Source organism: Ictalurus punctatus, chromosome 21 (assembly GCF_001660625.3).
Source record: "Ictalurus punctatus breed USDA103 chromosome 21, Coco_2.0, whole genome shotgun sequence".
Lineage (NCBI taxonomy): Eukaryota > Metazoa > Chordata > Actinopteri > Siluriformes > Ictaluridae > Ictalurus > Ictalurus punctatus.
In genome coordinates, this window is record NC_030436.2 from 15920048 (window position 1) to 15939491 (window position 19444).

The window sequence follows — 19444 nt, forward strand, 5'->3', positions numbered from 1 at the left end:
CTTCAAATTCTGAACATAAATTTTAAAAAAAAAAAAATAATAATATAACAAACAAAAGTCTAGGTGTTGTAGTCAAATGTTAACTGGCCCGAAGATTGTAACCTGTCCAGTTTAAACCTGAAATTTTATCACAGGGATTTGAACTCAATATTCAAAAATAAATAAATAAAATAAAAAGTAATCTTACATACACAGAAATAGCAGTGTATATGCAGTTCAACTAAACAAAATCAGAAAATGGCTGAGTACACTCAATTATTCCAATAAGTTTACATGCACAATATGCAGTGGGCCCACACTTGCTCACATTACTCCCGCACACACAATGACTATAGCTGATTATTACTGAACCCACAAAGATGTCTGATTCAAATTTGTTACTTAATGTAACGTTCTTGGTATTTTAGCTACCATGCATTAAGGATCAGCCGTTAATGTCCATTAAACGGAATGCGATATTTGACACAGATGCATTTCTCATTAATTAATAAGCGGAAAACTTTCATGTTTCACCAGAGCTTTCCTTGGTTGCGTACATTATCAGCCAAGACATGTTTGGTGGCTTGTTAATTTAGTGCAGATCTAAATTCAAAGATCATTAAGCTTCGTAATCTCACTTTTAAAGAAATTATATTGTAACAGCAGCTCCACGTTCCACTTTGGGTAGCAGAGTCTAAGGGGGCTTTGGTACTGATACCAAGTAGCATTTAGCTTCACAGAATTTTTTTTTTCCTTCTATATTTATGGATTAAATGAAGTCTTTACCCTCCTTACCCCGTACGGCCGAAAAAAAACGGCTTGTCCGTCTTTGATCTATTCCTGTAAGGCCTAAATAGAGGATTTACAGTGTAAACATTATCCCCGTAAGGCCGGTGTACCGGCATTACGCTGAAGCTGATCCAAGCGTGAATATTGGTGTACTAGTAGAAGTGAACTAAAAATGCCAAAGCGAAAAGCTAATCGTGTTCCAGCTAAAGTTACACCTACAGTGAACACAGGTACATCTAAAACAGTGAAAAAAAGAAAAAACATACACAGTTACACAGGCGAGGGCGAGGATTCTAGATAGTGACAGCAGTGAAAGTTCAGGCGATGTTGAAACCGAAACTGACAGAGACGCAAACTCTCCCGCTTCAGACCCGGATCCGTCTTCATCTTCAGCATCAACCAGGGCGACTGACACTGCAGGGGTCTGGAGTCATAACGGGACCATTTCTGTGCATTCATGAAAACACTACCTGCTGGTCTGATTATCACCAGAAACTTGACTTTTGGTGCTAAAATGCTTTTATTTATTTATTATTTAATTGAATTTATTCAAAGGCATTGACCATGCTGATGCTCGTATGGTACTTCTAAATGAGTAGGATTTTAGTGAGCATTTTTTCGGGGATTCGAACCCCCAACCCAGGACATTGATGTAATATAGCTTATCTCTTTGATTTAACACAACACCATATAGGGAATAATGTGCGACGCAGCACAAGGTGCAAGTAGAGTTTTAGTTAATTAATATTAACCTATTGTTGATGTTAGTTGAACCGACACTACCAGTCAAAAGTTTGGAGACACTCAACTGAAATGTTTCTCATGATCTTAAAAACCGTTTGAGCTGAAGGTGTATGATTAAATGTTTGAAATCTGTGTTGTAGACAAAACATTTAATCATGCTGATGTATTAATTTCTTTCATTAGAAAATTAAAATCTTATTCAATTTTTTTTTTTTTTTTAAATAAACAGACCACTTGGAGCAAAGTATTCTGAAAAACAGCAATAAGTGTCCAGCGTAAGTGGGAACTTTTTTAATACTGTTTAAAAAGCATCTCAGGGAAATTCCTCGAGAAATCAGTCGAGGAAAATGCCAAGAATACATTTGTGGAAATTCTAGGCAAAAAGGGGATTTATTTTGATTTTATCACAACATAATTCCCATAGTTCCATGGGTGTTACTCGAGTTTTGATTTATTATTATAAGGGGGGGGGGGTAAATAGATAAAGAAATGCATGTCTAAACTTTTGACTGGTAGTGTACCTGTGCTGTACCACACCTTCTGACCAATCAAATTCAAGCATTAAACCGTGCCATGGTATAAAACTGAACAGAACAACGAAAACGCTTAATGAAGCCGTTAGCATTAATGCATGAACAGCTAATGTTACACACCCACGCATAACATTAATTTATATGCGACATTAAGCAAAACTTTGCAATAAAAAGGGATGTCTACAAAAAAAAATACAAGCGCTTTTCTTTATTAACAATTAGACAGAGCCTTATAACTAAGACCAGACAAAGACAAACACTGACATGCAACAAAGAAATAGAACTTTTTTTTTTTTTTTTTTTTTTTTTTTAAGTGCAATGTCACAATGACAGCCCTTATTTAATACAATAAAAACCACTTGTGGATCTACATGAAAAACAAATTATCCCACTGAGTGTTAAAGACATCAATAGTCATACCAGTTGTGTTGTCCCAGATGTCATTCCTGCTCCAAATTACTGTCACTACATGTTGGGGAGATTGTTAACGGATGTAAAGTGTCTGATCAAAATGCTAGAGGACAGATCTGTAACTGGGTAGCGAGTGGCTGGCGTGGACAAAGCAGCAGCTCTTCACTCTGGGAACTTTTCTGCTTGGTCACGATCCATTTTAAAACGCAGCTTTGACGCTCGAGTGCGCAAGGTGTTAAGTCGACTGGTCATCTGTTGGTTGGCGTCTAGGTCCATCAGTCTGAATGCACACAGAGTCTAGAGACGAAGTGGAGATAGTGTCCGTCTTAGACGAGCTGGACTGAAGCAGCCTGGAGGTAACCCTGCAGAAACTGCAACGCATCAGCATTTAGACTTGTACTCAGCATGGATGTAACCTGCCCAGAGAAAGAAAAATAAATAAATCCATATAATTAGACTTTTAGTAACATAAAAGTCTAAAAACTCCATTGTAATGCAACAAAGGAAACATGTTCATACTGAATTGGCGTGTCTCAGTGACATGATCGTAGCTGACTATCACAAAACAACTGAATGTCTTTTTTTCTTTTTGTCCATTTCATGACACTGAAATGTAACTGAATTGCAAAACTGCTTTAGGTATAAATTACATCACACACATTGTCCAAATTCAGACAGGACACGGAAGATGTGTTACTTCTGCACTACTTCTGTGGTTTCTGGGTACATGATTATCCCCTCATCTCAGCAAGTTCACCATTGTATGTTCGTGTGCAAAGTGAAATTTCTGTACCGCTCATCCTACACAGCAGTGATTCTCAAACTTTCAGCCCCCCCCGCCTTGTGTATGCTGCATCAGTTTGTGGCCCCCTAGAGTCATCAGTACCCCCCCACCCCCACACAAGGCTCATCTGTATTAACTTTCTCAGATAAGAGACTACGTCCTCTATCTAAAAACATATCCATTTTAAACAGTCTTAGGTTTTATAAGCGTGTAGCTAATAGTACTGCTTTAGATGGCTTTAAGTCAGATGATTTGACTGCTACATCCCTAATAATAATAAAAATGTGTCATGTTGTGATGTGTATTGTGTCCTCACCCTCCCAGGGCAGGCTGTGGAGAGTTTGTGTAAAGACTGGGCCAGCAGGATTTTAGGGTTGCTGACAGCATCTCCAATAGGATCATGCTCCTTCTTGCCAGCGAAGGCAAGCTGAGAGAAGGCGGTCTGGTAACCTGGCGTGTCCTCTATGTCGATGAAGTGCTCGTCGTCAGGGATACTGTCGTCCTCCGGCAACTCAAACAATCCGATCAGGGCCTGGAGCACAAGCGGCCTACAGCAAGATATGAGAAGTGTTTACAGAGGCAGAGACAACACTGTGCTCTGTATAGCTCCTGTAGTACTCCGAACTGGATTCTTGAGAGTTTTGTAACTTCAATAATACTTATAATACTACAGGATGGGGTCTGATTAGTCAGGAGCCAATGAGAGTAAAACTACATGTATTTCTTCAGTACAACATATGCTCTACACGTTCTCCCTTACGCGCTACACATTCGTGTTCCCAGATGCTGCATCACATTTTTGCAGATTTCGCTTAGCATGTTTGAACTGACGTGTGCGCTCCATGTATTTCCAGTGGTCTGTGAACTTTCAGGTCAAAAGAAAGACCGCTGTGATCTTACCAGAGTTTGGTGTACTCCGTGTCCATCATGGCTGGGCACTCGGTGAGGATCTTGGTGATGCCTACTGCACAGATCTTTTTCTCCACCTGCCCAGATACTTTCTGCACTTCCGGGATCACGATCTTCTCCAACACCATGCCAAACATTCTGACAATCAAATAAACCGCAAAAAAAACAAAAACATTTGGCATGGAATGAGCTATAGAACGGTTGATGGGTTTTAAATTGAATATATTTAAAATGTTTGCATAACACCCAAACAAGAGACATTAAACTCCCTTAAATTGAATAAGGAATAAAACTGTCTGGGTGTGGCCTAACATTCTAATGAGCACAGTACACCGACACCACTTTAATCCAAGACTATTACTCGAGCTACAGTGTAATAGGAGAACATCAGCACTGATAAAGCAGTGCTGGGCCAACACATTCAAATTTTAGCAGACATTATTACTCACTTGGGCTGGATGTCATCAAATATCTCCTGCAATGCAATCGCCCCATATTTCACACAATAGAGGTTAATGAAGACAAGGAAACCTGTGGAGAAAGCAGGAAATCGTGGTGAGGTGTTGGGAGTGGTACTCCTCATGTCGGTCTGGTTTGCTAGCAGAATGAAGAATCTGAGTGGTGTTCTTTCAACTTACTCTTGATGAACTTGGTGGTCTTGGAGCTCTGCAATCTTTGGAAGAGCAGGATGAAAATCTGCTTTCTATACTGATTAATTGATTCTCTGGAGATAGAGGAAATTAGACCATTAGGACAAAAAGAAAAAAAAAAAAAAAAGAACATAATTTCAGAGTTAGTGATGATCACTCACGGGGGCATGTGCTCCACTATGCTGTTAAGCAGGTAAAAACCCTGGTGGTCATTGGCCTTGGAGGCGATGAGCTTCTGGAACACGCCGAGGAGACCAGGCTGGAGAAATAAAAGCATGCAAGTGCAAGAAGAGCAGGATATAAAGCAGCACTTCAACCTGACGCAGTGGGGTGCGAAGTCTTGATACGTTATATGAGCTAAAAATTGTCCAGAAGTACACAATAAGAACATTTCAAAAGCAAATTCAGCTGCACCGCATGAATGGTGTTTAATGACATCCAAGCAGGTACAGTGATCTGATCATAATGTTGGGTTGTAGTCGAATTTTTCATACTGGCCCCCCCAATTTTAAATGACAAAAACTAAACTACTGCATCAACAGTGTGCAGACAGGCACTCACGATCTTATCTGCGGCTGAGCTGGCGATGGTGCCTCCTCCTTTCTCCAGATAGGCCTGCAGGAGGCGCACCAGAGGCGGGATGTTACCCGTGCGCTCCCACAGGACAGGCTGCAGTAGGTGAGGGAACAGAGCCAAGTAGGAGGAAGGGATATCACTAGTGTGGATCTCTAGCAGTAAGGACATCACCTGGAACACGTACGGCACAAACTCTGCACGGGGCAAGAGAGAGAGTGACTTATTATTTTTTTAAATAAATACATTTTATATAGGAAGGAGGTGGTTTTTATGTTTCTCAACCTCTCAAATCAGTATACCAAGATTCTGTATAACTGTAGAATTGTTGATTGTTTTACTAAACCATGATGGTTTTGATCATTTTTGTAGGGTGCGAATTGTCATAAACAAAACAGCAGCTTGCCAAACAACCTGATCAAAACTTGGTTTACGGAAAAAGTGCACTTTTCTACTGCAGGAAAAAAACTGTTTAAAAAAATAAATAAATTGTGTAGTGTGCAGTCAGTAGTAAAGGTGAAACTGCTGGATGGTGAAATAAAGTCTACGCACCCTGCACGTCATTCTGAAGGATCTCCGTGAATACGGGGAAGAGGGCCTCCTCGAAGCTGCCCACAGTCTCAGGGTTTGCCTTACAGGTGATCCGGATGGATAAGCACAGTGACTCGAACAGGTAGTGATTGAAATGGGGCTTGCTGGGATTCTGGATAGACGAAAAACAAACATCAGGTCGACTCCTTAAAAGACTGATGGGAGGGAAGAAGAAGAAGGGGGGGGGGGATGCGCTGGACAGACACGCTCTTTAATCAAAAGTGATCTCTAAAACTTGATTTCTCTTTTACTAATCATGGTCACTCGGATATTAAAAATCACCACAAACTCATCATCATTTGTAAATCACAAACAGGAATGTGATCATATTTGAAAAACAACCAAACTTACTGCTTGGTCACTCATTAAGTGTGAACAAAATCAATTATTATAGGGTCCTTTGTTAAGGAGAACAAATTATTATTTTATTTTAGATACTTGCTTTATATACAGAGGAAGTTGCTGTGAGTGAGTTTGGGCCGTTATTGGAATTTTAGCTCCTTAAAATTGAAGTAGAGACAAAACATGAATATTGGTTGGACCCTAATACATTAACTTAAAACAGGGAGGCAAAAAGCAAAAACGATACAACACAAGAAAGAGAGACACTATTTGCTTTTATGGCAAATATTGAAACATTTTAAATGAATGTCCCATCCTGCCTTTAGGACCAAGTCCTCCTTGGGAAACGTCCCCTTTACTGGACGGTTGTTAATCTGTGTCCTGTCTGCTTGTCCATTGCCATAACTGGAGACAGGGGCTGTCAGACCGGACACTGTGCACAACCTTCTAAAGCTTGTTCTTTGGAGGTGTCGGTAGTTGAGGAATGCAGGCATGTGATTTTCCTACCTTGCTGACTAGAAGGAGCTTCTGAGTGAGTTGGCCAATCAGCGTAGGGATGTAAGGCACGATGGCTTCCTGGAGAAGCGAGAAGCTTCGCATGATGGCTGTAAAACACATCGAATGAGAATTCAACTCATTTTACATAGAAGTATTACGTACATCAATTAAGATTTAGCATAAAATATAGCAAACTTCAAACGGTATCTGAATAGGAGGCACCTTTCATGATGTATTCGTTCTCTGACGAGCCAGGTATCGCCAGGGCGTTGAACAAATTGTTAAGGAGCTGTTCTGTGAAAGTTGCAATCTCAGCAACTGAGAAGCTTAAAAGTGTGAAGCGGAGGAAAAGAAAAAAAAAAAAAAAAAAAACACACACATGAATATTAATTTGGGACAGCGAATGAGTTATAATGGTCTTCCACATCAAACACATCTGATTCTCCCAAAAAAAGGCTGTGCCATGGAAGGATTTAATTAAGATATAAATTTCCACTAAAAAGTACAAGCTAGGTTTGTTTAAATCCAGTATTACAGACACTGACATAGGAAAAGATTCACACAAATTATTAACACAAATTTATAACTGAAACACAGACGAGGAACTCAATATTTTGAGTAACCTATCCACACCCTAAAGAGTCTGTCGTGGAAGGTTATACAAAAGCACTCGACTGATTCTTGTTGGATGAACCTTTGGAAGATGTTAACCATAAAACGTCAGATTTAGTAAACTATAAGTGTAACACGTCGTCTTCTGTGGGTTGACAAAGTAAACGACGTTTAGACATACTCATTCTTTATTTTTTCCCCACATTTTACAATAATTATAAAATCATCAAAACTCCGGAGTAACACAAATGGAACTATGGGAATTATGTTGTGGAAAACCCCCAAAATAATTCAAATTAATTTAGTATTTTAACATCTTCAAAAGTAGACACCCTTTCTGGAAATTCTAAGCAAAAATGTATTCTTAGCATTTTATCAAACCGATTTCTTGAGGAATCTCCCCGAGATGCTTTTTAAACAGTATTAAAAGGAGTTCACACCTACACTGGTCTTTTTTTCGGAATATTTCGCTAGAGTCGTCCGTTTAAAAATATATTTTTTGTAAATAAAAAATAAATGTCGGCATGATTATATTGTGGTCTACAACTCCGAATTCAAACATATCAAAAGGTTTTTAAGATCATGAGAAACGTTTCGGTCGAGTGTATATAGTTAAGACCTGGCACTCTAGGTGATGCGTGAATGTAGCTGCACTCACAGTGTGGAGTTGTTGGCTCCCCTCATGGTGAAGAGCCGCTCTAAAGCATGAGCTGCGTAGGTGTGCTGCACCGTGCTCTCGGCCCGTAGGTGAGTAATCAGCTGAGGAACGGTCTCGAGCAGCTGCTCCTTTGGAAGCTGAGACAATTCCAGTGCAAAAATAAAAAGCAAAAATTAAACAAGGTAAATTAGTTTCATTTAAATAAAATCACCTCATCGCTATCACCTGAGACGGCTGTAATCGTTTTTAATTGCTACTCATACGAGTAGGGACGTTCCTCGGTATTCAGTCAAAGCACTAAACTAATCTGGTTTGTCCATGCCGTTAAATTTTTTTTATCCGTCAGTATGAGATTAACTTTTTTCTTACACATGTGAAAGAGAAGTGCTTACCTGACTTCTGAAAGTCATCACGTATTTGATTGCATCTGCTTTTAAGACTGGAAACTCATTCACTGGAAATACAACAGGACAAACCCGTGTTATTTTAACTGCAGCAGTGTGGAGATATTAATCTGGATTAAGAAGCAAATTCTTTTTACCATTGGGAGACCTCAGGTCAAGAAGAATGTGGTTCACAAAGAACTCTGTCAGGTTCACCAGCTCGTTGGCTTGTGTGATCCCATGCTGCCCATAATAAACAAACCTTTAGCACACAAACTGGGGCTTTTTTCCATCTTAGATCAATATAATGAACAGCACAACAAAGCAAGCTATACAGTAACTGACGGTCAAATTAAAAGGGGTAGATAAGTCCCAACCTTCTGTGTCTGGGCTTTGGAGGCTAGCGATGTCACTAGGTAGATAGCGGCATCTTTGTGCTTCCAGTTCACAGCTGGGTTCTTGGCGTATTCAGTCAGCATGGAGTTTACATAGCCAGAAAAAATGGCTGTCACCGGGCCCTCGAAGAACTTACAGAGTCCTCGCACCAGGTCACAGGCAGCTCGCCGCCTTGTATCAATGTCTGAGAAGAAAAACATCGCAGCTGCAGTTTGGATCTTTTTCATGGTGTTTAAAAGTAAAAAAAACAAAACACACACCACCCCCCAAAACATGCTGAAACGGGTAAATTTAAACAGGTACCTACAAATTGGACCTCAAATTGCATCTTTAAATTGGTATTCATAAGTTTAGCATTCCTCTTCCTGGAAGAAATTAGGAACGAATCAAATTCATACCTGAGCCTTCAAGGTCTCTTATAATATACTCTTCTGAATTGTCCTCGAACGCTTCTTCATCCGCACCTGAGCGCATGTCATTAAAAACACGATTACAAATAAAGGCAACACACTGAAATATCTGCCAAAGCAAACAATCAAATCAATCAATCATGGAGCACATACTTCTGAATTCCATGTTGGGGACGATGACCTTTTCACAGATGCTGGTGAGTGTGTTCTGATCTTCAAACAGATGCTTGTAGTGTGGCCTCTCGCACACCGATGCCAGGAACTGGATGGCATTGCTCACTAGCTGCAAGAGCCAACAATAACCCCATGAGAAAAGTTACACAGAGATAACTTCAGGAAAAAAAAAAAAATCATTTAAATTCTGGGTCTTTCTGATCGGTCCAGTGGCATCGTGATGATGCCACCGTTTGCCTATACGTCAGAACAGCCAAAGGCATTACACACAAACAGAGTCATCTAAAGCCATAACTCACCAAGTCATATTTGACCTCTTGCCCCGTGGTGACCAGCAGGTTCCAGATGGCCGTGACAAAGCGAGGGAGGTAGGGCTGAAACTCCTCGTCGTACTTCTGAGCATAAAGAGCCGCGTTATCGCAGATCTGAGATTTCAGCAGCTCCAAGAGACCAGCTTCCTCCTCGTCCTGAAACACGAACGAGCTAAAAATAAACTAATTTTCCTCCAAAGCTAATGACACAAAGCTTTGAAACACACCATAGGGAACAAAAAAAATGAGCATATATTGTGTTATTTCGAGAATGATTACCCTTTAACATACTATAAGGTAGGAGTGAATGATATAATAGTGAAATGTAGATCACAATACACTTCTCTCAGCATATTTTTGGTATCGTCAGCTTCTATTAAAATAGACCAACAGTATTGTTTACAGTGACCACTAGCTGTCTGGATGAGTTTTTTTTTTTTTGTTTTGCAGTGGACAGTGTTGTTGATTCACAGCTCCAGGTCGATAATGAGCTTGGGTTACTGTTTGTGCAGCATTTCACGTTCTCCTCTCCCCTCAAGCTCTAAATTCACAAAAGCCTTTGCTATAGATAGTAAATCAAAATATCATGACTACTTTGTCCTATAAAAGTTTTTAATGCAACGTTTAATCTAGTTCATTCATCTAGACAAGCCACATGCAGCTGACTTTCTTGCTCTCCTTCCCACATTCGACCTCAAGCAGTTCACCACACCAGCAATCCACAAAGCCAGTAAACAGCTTGACCTCATCCTCACACATAATTGCACCACACATAATCTTCTCATTACTCCTCTCCACACCTCTGACCATTTCTTTATCCAGTTCTCTATTTCTCTCCCCTCACCACCATCACTGTCTCCTCCCTCGATCTCTTTTCGTCGCAACCTTCGCTCCCTTTCCCCCCTCACATTTCTCCTCCATTGTCACAACCTTACTTCCCTCCAACAGCCACCTTTCCTCATTTGACTTAAACACCGCAACCGACATGCTATGTTCCACCCTAACATCTTCCCTTGACAGCATATGCCCCCTAACCTCCAGACCTGCTCGGACATCACCCTCTAGTCCTTGGCTCTCGGAAGCTCTGCGTAACAACCGGGGCATACTAAGAGCAACTGAAAGGAAATGGCACAAATCAAACAACCCAATTGACCTAACCAATTACCAGACACTTCTCTCTTCTTTTTCCAAAAGCATCTCCATTGCGAAACCCACATTCTATCAAGAGAAGATTGGTAGTTCTCCCAACACCCGCATTCTTTTCAAAACCTTTTCCTCTCTACTCTGTCCCCCTCCTCCCCCTTCCCCTACTTCTCTCACTGCAGATGACTTTGCTACTTTCTTTACCAACAAGGTTACATCAATCAGGAACCTGTTCTCAACCCCAGACATGCATAGACCGACTCCTCCTCCGTGTAACTCCCAACTGACTTCCTTCTTTCCCCTCTCAGAGACTGATGTCTCTAAACTCCTTCTCTCTAGCCGTCCCACAACCTGTCCTCTTGACCCTATCCCTTCTCACCTTCCTCAATCCATCTCTCCCACACTATTACCTGCACTCACACACATCTTTAACACATTGCTCTCTACTGGCACATACCCTACCTCATTTAAGCAAGCCCGGGTTACTCCACTGCTTAAAAAAACCATCACTCAACCCTGCTATAGCTGACAACTACAGACCTGTTTCCCTCTTCCCTTTTCTTTCCAAAACTCTTGAAAGAGCCATTTTTAAATCAACTCTCCAATTTTCTCACACAGAACAACCTCCTGGACACCAAGCAGTCTGGCTTCAAGAGCAACCACTCCACGGAGACTGCTCTGCTTTCTGTCACTGAAGCCTTACGACTAGCAAGAGCAACCTCTAGATCATCTGTCCTCATCCTACTTGACCTCTCTGCTGCTTTCGACACTGTGAACCATCAGATCCTCCTGTCAACTCTCTCCAGCCTGGGCATCACTGGAACGGTTCTGCGCTGGGTGGAATCCTATCTCTCTGACAGATCCTTCAAGGTATCATGGAGGGGAGGTATTTCTGAAACTCAGCAACTCACAACTGGCGTTCCACAGGGGTCAGTTCTGGGTCCACTCCTCTTTTCTATCTACACTACATCTCTAGGGCAGGTGATTGAGTCTCATATCATTGCTATGCTGATGACACCCAGCTCCATTTGTCCTTCCAGCCTGACGATCCTTCCATCTCTGCACGCATCTCTGCTTGCCTTTCGGACATCTCAGTCTGGATGAAGGAAAACCATTTTAAGCTTAACCTGGCAAAATCTGGGCTTTTCGTGATCCCAGCCTGTCCCTCAATCAACCACAACCTCACTGAACAGCTTGGCTCACTCACACTCATGCCAACCAGGACGGCCAGGAACCTTGGGGTGATTCTTGATGACGGCTTGACCTTTACAGACCATATCTCAGCAACTGCAAGGTCCTGTAGTTCATCCTTTACAACATCAAGAAAATCCGACCCTACATCACCGAACAGGCTACACATACTAGTTCAGGCTCTTGTTATCGCTAAACTGGACTACTGCTTTCAGGCCTCCCAGCCAGCTCCATCCAACCCCTTGAGATGATTCAGAATGCTGCAGCACGCCTCGTCTTCAACAGCCCAAGAGAACCCATGTTACATCCCTCTTCATCTCCCTCCACTGGCTTCCTGTAGCTGCCCGCATCAAGTTCAAGGCCTTGATGCTCACCTACAAGACCTTGTCAGGAACAGCACCCTCCTACCTCAACTCTCTCCTGAAGGCCTACGTTCCCTCTCGCAATCTGCGATCGATTAGAGACCGACGTTTAGCAGGTCCAACTCAGCGTGGCGCAAGGTCCCTTTCCAGAACCTTCACACTAACTGTTCCTCAGTGGTGGAATGAACTTCCAATATCAATCCGGACTGCAGAATCTCTCACCATCTTCAAAAAACAGCTAAAGACCCACCTCTTCCATGAACACCTAACCAACTCAATTAAAAATAAATAAATAAATAAATAAATAAATAAATGCACCTACACCTCAACTCTGCACTTTGCTTCTTCTGGAATTCAATTAATGGATCTTGTATGGTACCACTACTTGTATTGCTTGATATATCGCTTTGGTTGTATCTTTCTCATTTGTAAGTCCCTTTGGATAAAAGCGTCTGCTAAGTGAATAAATGTAAATGTAATGTAAATGTAGTTCAACGTTCTGAATTAGATGAGAAACACAGACTCACGTCAGTCTGTAAGAGCTTGTTGTCCAAGGTTAATAAATTGTGAAAGTGTGTCATCCAAGTCTCCATGTTGTCTTCAAAGAACTCTGGAAGATCCTGGAGAAACAACAATATGTAAACCCATATCCATACAGTCCTGCGTGAACATGTTTACAAAAGTAAAATCCGAACATTAAGAGAAGATGCCGTACCTGGAAGTTAAGACTGTAGAACAGCTTTGATATAAGTGTAAGAGAGGAGAAGAGGACCTTCAAGGCGTTGACGTCTGTAGCATGAGTTTGACACAGGTCGATCGTAGCCTAGAAATGGACGGGCAAAAAAAAAAAAAAAAAAAAAAAGAGAGAGTGTGTTGTGAACATTTCCTCTTTAACAGAACAGCTAGACCTGATGACAACAAACAAAAACAAAAAAATAATAAGCACTCTGCATTTACCTTAAAGAGCTCAGTAAGAGGCTGGGCAAAAGTGTCCAACACCAATTTGATCTCTTGCCAAAGCTCATTAGACTTGAACTCATGCCGATATCTGACCGAGAAAGACATTCAACAGATCATGAGCGGAGACGCTAAAATGAATCGATGACTATACAGGGTTCTCAGAGAAATGTCTTCTTCTGGGGAACAGCAGGAGCTACCGTCAGATAAAACCTTGAAGCCATGAGTTCTTGACCATCACCAAGTTCTCTGACGCCCCCCCCATTCCATTGCACACTCTAGACAAGTGCATTTTACCACGTGAAGAAACTACAGAGTTCCTGACATACCGTTTAAAGAGCGAGTGAGCGGTGCGGAGCACGCCGTTGATGATGTGGAAATCTCCGCTCTGGAAGCGTGTTACCATCTCGGTCAGGAGATCCGGCCACTTCTGAGGGAAATCTTCTCGCCCGATGATGCTGATAGCGTCGCTTAGCTGAGGAAAAGCAACCGCTAGTCAGTGGCACGCTCGTAAAATCGGAACTGTATTTCAATGCCTCTGAGCTGCTGCATGTTTGTTTATTTAAAAAAAAAAAAAAAAAAAAAAAAAAAAAAAAACCCACACACAACGGCCCCCTCCAAAAATATTCCCAGAATTTTCCCTAAATTCCCTAGTATAAAATGTATTTAATCAGCAAGAGCATGTCTCCTGTCCATGTTTGTAACAGGACTAGAAGGATAATTTTATTAGCAAGTGAGTGAAGCTTATACTCTGCTCAGGAATGCCATGTGAACGTGAATATAGTTTAAAAAACAAACAAACATGAAAATACAAATAAAATTGCAAATATCATGCGATTACAACCTTGCTTGAAACTCGGGTTTCCTCCACAAAAGAAGCGACACCAAAACATTCGGGGAGGAAGGTAATCCGAGCTTGCTATGCTATTTATCTTTGCTACGCACTTTTGTTACGTTTTATAAATAACAGTGTCAAAAAGCACAGGGGTGAATAAATCGTGATTGCATATCCAGTATAATGTTTGTTTTTCCCCACATGCACAGTGGCCTGCCAAAAAAAGCAGTCTCAGTATACTTTATAAAAAAAATAAAATAAAATAAAATAATTTATTCATCCGTCAAACATCGAGAGAAAGAAAAACAAAAAACAAAACTCTTCTTCCAATTGCCTTTCACTAAAGAAAACGTTTCAACAGACATGCACGAGAACCAAGGACGTGTTCCGGCTGTTAGAAAAGAGTACTTTTAATAAGCAGATTAAATTAGCATGAACTGATGTTAGGTAATATTTTCAGAATCTCAAGCAAGACCCCTTGTGGTCAATGGCACAGCAACAGGCTCTTGGGATTGCTTCTAAAATGCTTAAAATATGACCAAGTGTTATATTGGTTAAATATTTCAAAATATATTTTTAGGCCGATTAAATTTCAGAGAAAGCCTCGAACCAAAAATTTACCATTTAAAAAAACAAAACAAAACAAAAAAAAACCTTACACTGCCGGTCAAAAGTTTATCTACCCCCCCAACATTTTATATTAATAATAAAATAATCAAACCTCTGGAATAACACAAATGGACCCATGGGAATTATGTTGTGATAAAAAAAAAAAACTAAATAAATCAAAATTTAGTATTTTAACATCTTCAAAGTAGTAAATTTCCAGAAATGTATTCTTGGCATATTCCTTGACTGATTTCTTGAGTAATTTCCCCGAGATACTTTTTAATCAGTATTAAAGGAGTTCACACCTACGCTGGACACTTATCCGCTGCTTTTTCGGAATATTTCGCTCCGAGTCATCCGTTTAAAAATATATTTGTTTTGTAAATAAAATGTTCTTTCTAATGAAAGAGATTAATATGCTGGCACGATTATGTGTGTGCCTACAAAACTGATTTCAAACATTTAACCATACACCTTCAGATCAAAAGATTTTTAAGATCATGAAAAACGTTTCAGTCCAGTGTCCACAAACTTTTGACTGGGAGTGTATATGCATAGTCATACATTTGCAGCTCTCACGAACGTAGCTCAGCTTGCTCGTTCACGAGTGATCCGTGTTCACGTGTCGATCAGTGCAAGCGTTACAAAATTTGAATCGTGCAAAATTGACTTGTATTTTATTTTTTCACGATCAAGTTAAGTGTAACGTTAGACAGTGAAATGTTCACTCTTTTTATTGCTACCTGCACAAACTTCAATTTCAAGTTTAACACTGTTGGATAAGATGAAACGCGCGTGTTATCAACGTGCGACGTGAAACGCTACTCAGCGTATAAAAAACGCCGCGGCTCATGTTAAAGCAACGCGAACAGCAGGCATTATAACAAATCTAATACAGAACTAAAAACATATAGACACTTCGTTTATGAAAACATGTAGCGTAGACTACTATATATTATATACGATCATACATTATAGTTACATATTAATATATACACGTTACGTGAGGTGTTTGCGAGGATCCATCAGAATGTGCTAGGGATCCATGTCTGAAAAAAGGTCGAGAAAGCAGACAGGTGTCTCTATAATGCTGATACCTGTTTCTGTATTTGCTCAGGACTGCTCAGCATCAAATTTACAATGTTGGCCTTGATAGCTGTCCGGTCAGGATCTGAAATTTTGTTTGGTTCATCTTCAACCTAAAACACAACAAACAAACAACAAAAGCACGTGAAGAATGCTCTAAATAACAACATCCTCACAGCCAGTAATCATCTTCAGTTCTCTCCCTGAGCAGAAGCTGTAAAGCTCAGACTCACTATACGCCAGTTCCTCTTAATGTAGTTCTTAAAGGTGACTGCCGCACAAACTCGGATCACGTCGTCCTGGGACTTCTCCAGCGTCGTCAGTAACAGGATGGGGTAGTTCAGGCTGACCTCCACCGACTCCAGAAACTTCTCCGCTGTAGGAAAGATGACAAAAATCGCCATCATTTCTTTGTGTCTTCACCAAGCAGAGATACAGTTAAGACCTGAAAGATTCAGAAGTTATACCTGGCCGCCTGACCAGCGGATCGGGGTTTAGTGTTTTTCGCAAGTACTCGGTCAGAGTTTGGAGGTTGGCGTCGTTCAGCTCCATGGTAGCTCTGGAAGTCAGAAAGGAGCAGGAAGTTGAAGAAACACCATTTGTCCATGAAATCATACAGAACAAGTCCTACATCTAATTACCTTCTGCGAAAGAGATCAACAACATCTTAAAGCAATCAGGATGCAGTAGACTTTCCCACCACCAGTTAGGTATGAATTACATTAGAATCGGCTGGTTAACACGTATTATAACAGGAGAAGACTATCTGATATGTTTAACAAGCTTGATATGATTAGTGCAGCACTGCATGAGCAAGGCCTTTACTGAAGTCCTCCCGGCTGGTTTAGTGTCTCAGCCCCACCTCCACGCAAACATGTACTTAGACCTGAGCCTGCTCTTTAAACCAGCTCGTTATATATTAAACTAACCGTGTATCTAAATTTTAAAAAAAACCCAACTCATTCATTCTGTTACTTCTGCGAATTCATCCCCAAAGCAGCCATGATAACAGCTAAGCTAAACTAGCTAACATTCTCACTTAGCTGGCATCATGAGAAAGCCTAAAGAAGCTTGCTCAGACTGTACACAAATATAATATATTCGCCTAGTTTAGCCTAATAATAATAATAATAATAATAATAATAATAATAATACGCACAAGTGAAATGCGTTGAAATAGAAGCTTAGCTAAAGCTGCTAGCTCGTCCAGTGCTAAAGAGCTACCGTTAGCTTTTACCTTTCAAACCGTCAGCTAACTTGTAGCATGGTTTTCACTTCGGGATTAAACATTACAAGCGAGTTTTTTTCCGGACTATCTTAGCGATTCGTTTTCTTTAAGAAAGTAACCTTATTTAAGCTCTATAATAACAAAATAATAATAATAATAATAAAATGTGTTGATTTACTTACCGTGCGCGTTTGGAGTAAGTGCTGTGATTAGCGGCGGCCGGAGCGATGCACAAACTTCACCCACTTTCAAATGTCTCACACAACTGCGCGGTCACGACTTCGCGCATGCGCAATGCGACACAGCGCAGACTAGTGATGGCCACTTTTGAACCACTGCTTCATGAAGCTTCGAAACCGTTACGAATAATTTGTTTCGAGTCAGTGGTTCGGAGCTTGAATCAAAAGGGGTAAGTCACGTGATTTCAGCAAACGACTCTTCGTTACATCATTACTGATTCGAATTGCTTCGCAAAATGACTCAGTTAATACGTTTAAATGGATAGCAACAATCCGATATTAACCCGGTTAAGACGATACTCTGATTAAGAAACTACCATGTAAACAGCGATTATTGATTACCTTAATCTGACTAAAGTGAGTAAACTGACTAAACTCGAAGTAATTCAATTTGTGTTTACTTCGAGTATGACTTTATCCGGATTAAGGTTATCAGAAATCACTGTTTATATGGTAGTTTCTTAATCAGAGTATCGTCTTAATCGGGTTAATATCAGAATATTGTTGTCCATGTAAACGTACTGACTGTTTTGAAACTTTGATTGTTGCCACTAGGGGGCTTTGTAAGGCTTGAACCAACATATGTAAAAGAATTAAAGTGTATTGTTACCACCCATACCTGGACCTTAATATCATCATGCTCTTTCTCCTGAGTCATAACATTACCCCTTCATTTTGCTAGTGTTTTATAGGCAGCTTTAATGACAAACACATGTGTGTATCATTAAAAAGGTAGAGTGATAGTAATTGCATGTAAATGGTCTTATTAGCAAAGACCTTAACTAAAACACAGAATACAAGCACTAATATTTAATATTTGTAAATTATATCGAAAACAATACACTGTTGTGAAGAGATTTGCAATTGTTTTGTAAAAGATGTCATTATATTTGGGCCTAGATCTCGTTGCTTTTATAAAACACTGTTCTGACCAGCAGGTGTCGCCAGCTGTCCAATGCTTGGAAACAGCACACTCTGGCGACACCTGCTGGTCAAAACCAGTGCCGCAGCCCCGGTATCCAACACCAAACGCACAATCCCAATCCCGGACACCTAGTGCACTAGATAGGTTGCTGGAAACCATTAGTTCATACCCATACCCTACAGTATGTAGAAACGTAGAAAGACACTATTGAGCCATTTGTTTTACGCCACATTTTGCTAGGCTTCGAGGTTAGCCAGGCGAGACTGAAATCCCTTCTGAAAACAAACAAACAAATAAACAAACAACCAAACAAACAATAGAATCCCTCATAGAAATTGCAATGGTTGTAATGAGAATTGTATTGGTTTTAATGGAAATTGTAATGGTTCCTGTGGGTCTCTACTTGTAATTTGTTGCATTATATTGGTGGCAGGTTATGTCTAGTGGATACCATTAAGAACCAATAATGGTGATTGTTTGTAATGGTATTTGTAATGGAAACCTTTAGAATTTCTATGATGGTTTCTACTGTTTTTTTCCCCCAGCAGGGATGACATACATGTTGATAGAGTAGAAAAAAATATTGATCTTTATTAATAATTGTTTACTAAATATCACTAAATATCACTTTGACTTAGCCTATTTAAATGCCAGGTTTTATTATATTTACATGATGTTCCTTTATTATTCCTCATTCCGTTATAAATTGATAGGTCTAACCACAAGATGGCACCATCATGGCACCATCATAACATTTTGTTTACAACTGACAAATTCAAAGCCAAGCACACTGCACTCTGTGCTGCATGTTGTGGAGGTTGTCATGTGAATGTGTTATATTTGTAGAAAGGGTAGGTGTGAATGTGCTATGTTTGGGGAAAAGGGTAGGTGTGAACAAGCCCTAAATGTACGTATAGATTTAGGTCTTCTCAGATGTGCTTACATGGCCAAAATTATATGGACACCTGACCATTACACCCATATGTGGTTCTTCCCCACCCCTTCACTAAAACTATGGGGCCCAAACTTGTTCCAGCATGACAAGGTCACTGTGCACAAAGTAAGCTCCATGAAGACATGCTCTGCCAAGGCTGATGAAGCACTCGAATGTCCTGCACAGAG

The 19444-nt window shown here is 40.4% G+C and overlaps 1 protein-coding gene across 2 annotated transcripts; it reads right to left on the bottom strand.

Moving 5' to 3' along the window:
• Positions 1-2238: 2238 nt before the first annotated feature.
• On the bottom strand, positions 2239-17487 carry cse1l (CSE1 chromosome segregation 1-like (yeast)). Of its 2 annotated transcripts, none has more exons than XM_017450212.3 (25): positions 17341-17487; positions 16398-16489; positions 16164-16306; positions 15942-16043; positions 13730-13875; positions 13401-13491; positions 13159-13266; positions 12971-13063; positions 9736-9903; positions 9416-9545; positions 9251-9316; positions 8834-9036; positions 8615-8699; positions 8466-8527; positions 8074-8210; positions 7026-7129; positions 6813-6910; positions 5925-6075; positions 5361-5569; positions 4961-5058; positions 4788-4873; positions 4599-4680; positions 4141-4287; positions 3557-3788; positions 2239-2872 (listed from the first exon to the last, which is right to left on the bottom strand). In XM_017450212.3, exons 2-25 carry the CDS (start codon positions 16480-16482, stop codon positions 2783-2785), a joined length of 2916 nt encoding a protein of 971 aa, XP_017305701.1. In that variant the 5' UTR covers positions 16483-16489; positions 17341-17487; the 3' UTR covers positions 2239-2782. The 2 variants fall into 2 exon arrangements, with proteins under 2 accessions (XP_017305701.1, XP_017305702.1); XM_017450213.3 differs by lacking the exon at positions 17341-17487 and adding an exon at positions 16572-16708.
• Positions 17488-19444: the final 1957 nt, after the last annotated feature.